General features: G+C 47.8%; 2 protein-coding genes across 3 annotated transcripts in view; one reads left to right on the top strand and one right to left on the bottom strand.

Moving 5' to 3' along the window:
* Positions 1-7,607, top strand: part of LOC115582855 (filamin-B-like) — a 39,043-nt gene that overhangs the window by 20,166 nt on the left and 11,270 nt on the right. Inside the window, exons 23-33 of one of the 2 annotated variants that reach the window (XM_030419075.1) lie at positions 16-133; positions 366-566; positions 916-1,089; positions 1,176-1,338; positions 1,423-1,583; positions 1,694-1,985; positions 2,678-2,831; positions 2,931-3,120; positions 3,212-3,459; positions 3,977-4,060; positions 4,734-4,839. In XM_030419075.1, the coding sequence (XP_030274935.1) occupies positions 16-133; positions 366-566; positions 916-1,089; positions 1,176-1,338; positions 1,423-1,583; positions 1,694-1,985; positions 2,678-2,831; positions 2,931-3,120; positions 3,212-3,459; positions 3,977-4,060; positions 4,734-4,839 (1,891 nt within the window). The remainder of the gene's footprint in view (positions 1-15; positions 134-365; positions 567-915; positions 1,090-1,175; positions 1,339-1,422; positions 1,584-1,693; positions 1,986-2,677; positions 2,832-2,930; positions 3,121-3,211; positions 3,460-3,976; positions 4,061-4,733; positions 4,840-7,607) is intronic. The other variant, XM_030419076.1, reaches the window with a different exon arrangement.
* LOC115582864 (tripartite motif-containing protein 16-like) lies at positions 4,990-7,166 on the bottom strand. Its single transcript, XM_030419090.1, has one exon. It carries the CDS (start codon positions 7,065-7,067, stop codon positions 5,394-5,396), a length of 1,674 nt encoding a protein of 557 aa, XP_030274950.1. The 5' UTR covers positions 7,068-7,166; the 3' UTR covers positions 4,990-5,393.

Raw genomic sequence — 7,607 nt, 5'->3', positions numbered from 1 at the left:
TTGTTGTGTGTGCAGGTTGGAGAGACCAATGTGGTGAATGTGGACTGTTCCCGGGCCGGACCGGGAGAACTCAGCCTGGAGGCCGCACTAGACTCCCCCCCGACCAGTCCGACTGGCTCTAGACCAGGCTCTGGTAACTCTAACACCACTTTAATTCAAAAACCTTTACACACTATCAACCGTAAACGAGTATACAGGTGGTTAAACATGTGCTGTTTAGTCGTGCCAGATCTTGATTATCTCAGAGATCATTTGAATATACGAAAAAGTCAAACCACTCTCATGAAATAAAGGCTCACATTTTAGATATTCAAACAATCTTCAGTTCTTAGATAAAAATGCTGAAGCTGTACCGTTTGTTCCAGGTGCCAAAGCCAAGACAGAGGTGGTGGACAACAAAGACGGGACGTACACGGTGACCTACGTCCCCCTCACCTCTGGCATGTACACTCTGCTGCTGAAGTACGGAGGCAAGGCCGTCCCTGGTTTCCCTGCTAAGGTGATGGTGGATCCTGCTGTCGACACCTCCAAGATCAAAGTGTTTGGACCCGGAGTGGAGGGAAAAGGTGCAGTATGGTCCATCTGAGTCAGTGTGTCGCTCTGTTGGTGTGGAAATTAAGACAACACTGTTTATGTGTTTTATTACCTCCAACCCTCAAGCAGTGCATGTTGTTACCTTTTGAGCAGACGGGAATACCACAGCCCCTTTTTCTCTGTTTTCTCTGGTCACGTAGCACCAGTTTCAAAGAGGGCACACTTTTATTCAAGGGCTGTCTTTCCAGCCGCAGTGTATGATTTTTGTTATGAATCTGTGGTTTCCAAACCCAAGTCGACGTAACCTAGATGACATCACACAGCAAAAAGCCAACTAACTGAAGAGTGTCCCCTTTAAACAAACGTTCTTCTCTCCTCCAGCTGTTTTCAGAGAAGCCACCACAGACTTCACGGTGGATGCCAGTCCTCTGAACCGGCGAGGAGGAGACCACGTGAAGGCGGAGGTCAGGAACCCGTCTGGAGCTCTGACAGACTGTCTCGTCAAGGACAACGCCGACGGGACCTACAATGTGGAGTACACTCCATTCGAGAACGGTAACACACACACACACTTAACAAAAAGCTTTACCGAACTCCTTCACTGTCATCTACATCCATCAGCTGCTTGTCGTGTATTTCAGGCGTCCACAACGTCCAGGTTCTGTATGACAACACACCGGTTCCTAAGAGTCCGTTCAGGGTTTCCGTGGCGGAGGGATGCGACCCCAGCAGGGTCGTGGCTACTGGCCCCGGGCTCCAGCAAGCACTGACTGAGAAGCCCAACAACTTCAACATCATCACCAGGTACTGTTGGTGACAAAAGGGCAGAAAGTGTTCGATGAGCCTAAAAGTCTCGGGCTGATTTTGGGTTTGTTGTTCCTTTATCAGAGGGGCAGGTATTGGTGGTCTGGGCATCACTGTGGAGGGTCCATCAGAGTCAAAGATGTCCTGCAAAGACAACAAAGATGGCAGCTGCAGCGTGGAGTACGTTCCCTTCACCCCCGGCCTGTACGACGTCAACATCACGTACGGAGGAGAGCACATCCCCGGTGAGATCATCATTAGTTAATCTTCTAATTGGCCGTCATTTAAAGTGTCTCTGTTTATATCTATTGTTTTTGTGACTAACTCCAACATTTCCTCTTCTTGCTCTTTCCAGGAAGTCCATTTAAGGTCCCAGTGCAGGACGTGGTGGACTCCAGTAAGGTCAAAGTGTCTGGTCCTGGCGTGGGCTCAGGGGTCAGGGCCAACATCCCACAATCCTTCACGGTGGACTGCAGGAAGGCGGGTGTGGCCCCGCTGGCCGTGGCTGTCACCGGTCCCAAAGGCGTCGCAGAGCCCGTGGAGGTGACGGACAACGGGGACGGGACTCACTCAGTGTCCTACACTCCGTCCAAGGAAGGACCGTACTCTGTGGCCATCAAGTATGCAGAGGAGGACGTCCCCCGCAGGTACACAGCGGCACTGCAGCGTAGAAGTACAAACATGAGGGTTTTTTCATGCACTGGTCAATTTTTGAGATTTGCTTCCATAACACGTCTTCTTTCAGACTAGTGGAAAGAAAATGTCCAAAATACACGTGTAGATTTAGCCTGATTCAGTCACATATTTTTCCCTTTAGCATTTTCACAATATTTTCTAATTTAAGGAGTGATAAAAGAGATCCAAAAGTCTCCCTTTTAAAAAGCTTTGACTCAACGAACGTGTCAACCAGCTGAAACAAGAATTTAGAAACTTGATTTATCCAATGTTTTTATCCAACTTCTCAAACAAAAAGTAATTTTCTTAATTTGAGTAATCAGCTATGGAAGTTTCATGTCTATCAGTTGAACAAATGTACCCTGTTCATCAGTAGTATCTCCTTTTTAAAGACAAAACCAGATCTGTAATATTTGTGGGAAAGCAAAGTGAATATTTTGTTGTTTCTCCTTTGAGACAGCGATGATTGACTCAACAGTTCTTTGTTGTATTGTGGTATAATGATTCTTGCAGTCTGAGCTTTTTCTCTGTTTTACTTGGACCTTTTTTATTATTTTCAAATTCCAACTACAGTGGGGGAGATTTTATGAGTAAAATATTAAGTCTGTAATGTGCATTTAAAAGCCAAAAACATCTGTTTTAAGTGCGTCTGTGGTCTCTTCAGTCCCTTCAAGTTTCGAGTTCTGCCGACTCACGATGCCAGTAAAGTGCGAGCCAGCGGCCCCGGGCTAACCAGCGGCGTCCCTGCCAGCTTCCCTGTAGAGTTCAACATCGACGCCAAGGACGCCGGCCAGGGCCAACTGAGCGTGCTCATCACTGTAAGTAACACACACACACACACAATGATGCACAACAACGAAAGAAGACATCACACCTAAACTTTATTTCCCTTCGTCATCTTCCCTCTACCACTTCAGGACCCGGATGGCAAACCTAAGAAGGCCACTATCCATGACAACGGGGACGGTACATACCGGGTGTCTTATATTCCCGACCGCACAGGCCGGTACACCATCGTCATAAAGTACGGCGGTGACGACATCCCTGCCTCACCTTATAGAGTCCGCGCCTCGGCATCTGGAGACGCCAGCAAGTGCACCGTCACCGGTATGTTACGACTCATAAACACATGCAAAACATTTATAAAAGATTTAAAGAATGAGGTTGGGGAAAAACAAACATGTCCTCCTCCTCTCAGGTCCAGGTGTGGGTCCCACGGTGGCCATTGGCGAGGAGCTGAGCCTGGTCGTGAACGCTAAGGGTGCTGGGAAGGGGAAGGTGAGCTGCGTGGTGGTTCAGCCCGACGGCAGCGAGGTGGAGGCCGAGGTGCTGGAGAACGAGGACGGCACCTTCGACATCTTCTACACCGCCCTGGCACCCGGGAACTACGTCATCTACGTCCGCTTCGGAGGGGAAAACATCCCACGCAGTCCCTTCAAAGTCATGGTGAGGGAGGGATGCAGAATGGCGTTAAATCTGGGGTTTATTACACTCTGAGGGATCCAAAATGGGTTCATGTAAGATGAACACAAGACATGGAGACAGACGGAGATGTGACTGAATTTAACTTTATTACAGCTTGACTGTAAGGCAGACATCTCTACAACATCTCTACAACTCAGACCAACACAGTCGAGATGGATAAATTGCACTTTAAAGGGACAGTTCACCCCGAAATGCATGTTTTCCACTCATCTGTAGTGCTGAGTGATTTGAACAGAATCCATGAAATCAGTAACTGCAGGTGTGAGTCGTCGATTGAGTTTGTTGCCTATAAACTGTTGACCTCATTCATGTTCCCAGGTGACAGAACAGGATTTACCCACAAGGCCGTGGTGTGAATGTCAGTGTGTGTGTGTGTGTGTGTGTTTGTGTGTGTGTGTGTGTGTGTGTGTGTGTGTGTGTGTGTGTGTGTGTGTGTGTGTGTGAGGTCAGACGTTAACCCTTACTGTCGTGTCTTCAGGCTACTGATGAGGTACCCATGGTGCAAGCGCAGAAGTCTTCACAGCAGCAGGCCGCAGCCCCCGGAGCTGGCTTCCAGCCCTGGGTACCCCCAAATGGACACACACACACAAACACACACACGTACAAACAAACAAACACACACACTTATTAAAATAACACACACAAGCTTACATGCTCCTGTATACACACATTAATTTGAATGCGACACATTGTGATTGAGGTTTTGGTGAAATTACCCTTTAAAATAACATGATAGACAGACACACACACACACATACACACACCGCTCCTCTCTCTTGCAGATGAATGGCCGCTGGTTAAAAAACTCGACCTCTCTCTCTCTCTCTCTGTCTCGCTCGACCGCTTTGCCTCCTCCATGTCATCGCTTCTCTTTTTGTCTCGGCCAATGAGATCACAGCAAAAACATTTAACAGCGCAACAACACGAATGAAAAAATGAAAATTTAAAAAACAGGTGTTCCGTGAGACCTGTTTCAGAAGGTGTCGCTATGGTTACGGGTGTGCACTCTTCATCGCTGCGGCTGCATCACCGAATCACCTCATCATCCTTTCCTTCCTCCTCCTTCCTGCTCCATCGCACTACATCTCCCAGGATGCCTCTGTGTGGGCGGAGCTGGGATGCAGCAGCAGCAGCAGCAGCATGTTTCCTCTGCAGGTCGCCGAGGCCGACAGGAAGTTGCTTTTAGTGTTGAACAGGCGCGTTAATGTCTGCCCGTCTCTGTGTGTCTTCTCCAGGTGACGACAGACAACTACAAGCCAATCAGCAGCAGCGTCAATGGAAGCGGCTTCAGACCGTTCGACATGGTGATACCGTTCGCCTTCAGGAAGGGAGAGATCACCGGTGAGGAGCTGATTGTTTTGGATGTAGCAAAGCAAATAACAAATGCCACCAGAACATTGTAATTAAAATAAGAAACAACACACGGAGCCACACAAACGCAGACACGAACAACACCTTTCAACTTCTTGAAAATCAATATATTGAGTTACAATAAAGAAAATCACTTTGAGTTTTGTAGACAACATATTTTGTCTCGTGTGTCGGGACACAGAAAAACTTGTTCAGATCCAAAGTTGATCAGATTAATTCTTATCATTCTCCCAGTTTCTATCTCTGCAGTGACCTCTTATCAGTTTTATAAAGCACTTTGTAATTTAGGTTTGAAAGGTGACATATGAATAAAATACTTAATAGGGTGCTGAAGACCCCCTTAAAATGAATAAAACTGTCCATCTGTGAACATGTTTGATATAATCAGCAGTGGCGGTTGTTAAACAATGAAGACAAAATCTCCCATGAGCCCACGCTGCTGTCTTCTTTCATCTTCTGCTTCGTTTGGATTGAGAGACCGCTCGAGGCAAAAATGACATACCGTGCGTTTAAATCACTTCTGTCTACGTGAGTTTACAGAACTCAGCAGTGACTCCGGCATAATAGAGATCGAGTCCAGCATAGAGAGGCTGGGTGAATGTGGTCTGGACTCTGTGGAGGAGAGTCGTGGTTTCAGAGATGTTGTAGAAGGACAGAATACCTGCAGCGTGATCCAGGTACACTCCAACTCTGGAGGACAGAGGACCTGAGAAGGACGTTGTGATGTCGTTGTAATAGTAATGACAACTGTTTTGGTCAAAATACATCGCCCACGATTTGTCATTGTGTCCAAACCCACATTCTTTTAAGCTTCCTGCTCGGCTGATATTCTTGTATGCGACTGCGACGCCGATTCCTCCTCCTTTCCTCTCCACCTCCCAGTAACAACGTCCAGTCAGACTCTCTCGGCTCAGAACCTGATCCCCGCATTCAGTGAATCTGTCTGGGTGATCAGGATAAGACTGTTGTTGACTCATGTATGTTGCTTTTCTGTCCCCTTCAGATAATAACAGATATCTGTGTGCAGTGTTTGGATCCAGGGTTAGTTCACGTGCATATTTTAAGAATCCGGCTCTGGTCTTTGGCTCCGGTTGCGGCAGCAGAACATCCACTTCAGTCACTGTCAGTGAGATTTTTCTCCTCATCTCTCTCAGGACGTCCTGTAGTTTGTCTGTGACCTCTGACACAACCGCCGTCACATCCTCAAAGTACCTCAGATGACGGATATTTAGATATGAGTGTGTAGACTCACTGAGTGCTGACAGTGAGGGGTAGTTGTGTAGAAACTGGGTGTGATCCTCTGTGTGTGAGAGCTTCTTCAGCTCAGCGTCTTTCCTCTTCAGCTCAGTGATCTCCTGCTCCAGCTTCTCCTGAAGCTCTTTGACTCGACTCACTTCAGTTTCCTGCTGGAATCTGACCTGCTGCTTCACTTCAGAGCGTCTTTTCTCCATGAGACTGATCAGCTCGGCGAAGATCCTCTCGCTGTGCTCCACTGCTTCATCAGCAGAATGATTGATGGCCTCCACCTCCTGTTGAAGCACCTTCAGATCTTTCTCTCTGTCCTGGATTCTCTGCTGGATGTTGTGTCGACTCCCCTCCAGCTCTCTCTGCCTCTCAGTCCTCTCTGCTGCAGCTGTCACTGTGTCGTGGCCTTTATGTTCTTCGTTAGAGCAGAGGTAACAGATACACTGCCGATCAGAACGGCAGAACATCGTCATCACCTCATCGTGACGAGGGCAGATGTTCTCCGGGAGCTTCTTGGAGGGCTCCACCAGCTTGTGTTCCCCAAAAGCAGAAGATTCATAATGAGGCTGGAGGTGTTTCTCACAGTAAGAGACCAGACAGACCAGACAGGACTTGACGGCTCTCAGTTTCCTCCCAGTGCAGAAATCACAGGCCACACCTTCAGGTCCAGCATTGCCGTGATCAGCGGGAGCAGCTTTGAGTCCGATCTTCTTCAGCTCCTCCGCTAAAGCTGCTAACATGGTGCTTCTCTTCAGGACAGGCCTGGTTGTGAAAGTCTGCCCACACTGAGGGCAGATGTAGGTTTTCTTCTCATCCTCTTCATCCCAGAAGCTTTGAATACAGCTCATGCAGTAGCTGTGTCCGCAGGCGGTCGTCACCGGATCCCTCAGTAGATCCAGACAGAGCGAACAACAGAACGTTTTCAGGTCCAGCTGAAATCCTTTGTGAGACATTTTACCGCTCAGTGGCAACACCTGTCTTGAGTTTCCTGAGTTTCCTTCGAGCCTAAACTGGTTTGAGCTCTGATCCAAGCAGCATGTGTGTCTGCAGGGAATGCAGCCTGTCGGCACCTGAACTGCAACACATGCTGGTTACACCCAACGTCAACTGTAGACCTGAAGGGGAGGCAACAAAGAAATGTGTGAACAAGAGAGCAGGAAGAGGGAAGAGGAAGAGAAGCCGTTAAGCTCAGTTGGTAGAGCGCGCCAAGTGCCAAGGCTGCGCGTCACTTCCCCTCTCTCTCTCCCTGTTTCCTGTCATATCTTCAGCTGTTCTATCAATAAAGCCATAAAAGGCCAAAAAAACATATATATATAAAAAAAAAAAGAGCAGGAAGAAAGGAGAGGGGAGGGGTTATGAAGCTTTGAATCGTTCCAGGAAGAGGAGCAGCTCTGTGAATCTAAACTTTCTGTGCTCATTTACAATAAAGCCTCAGCTGAAACCAGCTATATAACTCTGAAGAATGTAAGAACTCAAGTCAAAATGTAGGTCAC

Source organism: Sparus aurata, chromosome 6 (assembly GCF_900880675.1).
Source record: "Sparus aurata chromosome 6, fSpaAur1.1, whole genome shotgun sequence".
Lineage (NCBI taxonomy): Eukaryota > Metazoa > Chordata > Actinopteri > Spariformes > Sparidae > Sparus > Sparus aurata.
The sequence above is the reverse complement of the archived record's forward strand: the minus strand, read 5'-3'. Positions and strand labels throughout refer to the sequence as shown.

Bases quoted from the DNA above. Each gene is read 5' to 3' on its own strand.
- LOC115582864 (XM_030419090.1), bottom strand. From the start codon at position 7,067: ATGTCTCACAAAGGATTTCAGCTGGACCTGAAAACGTTCTGTTGTTCG.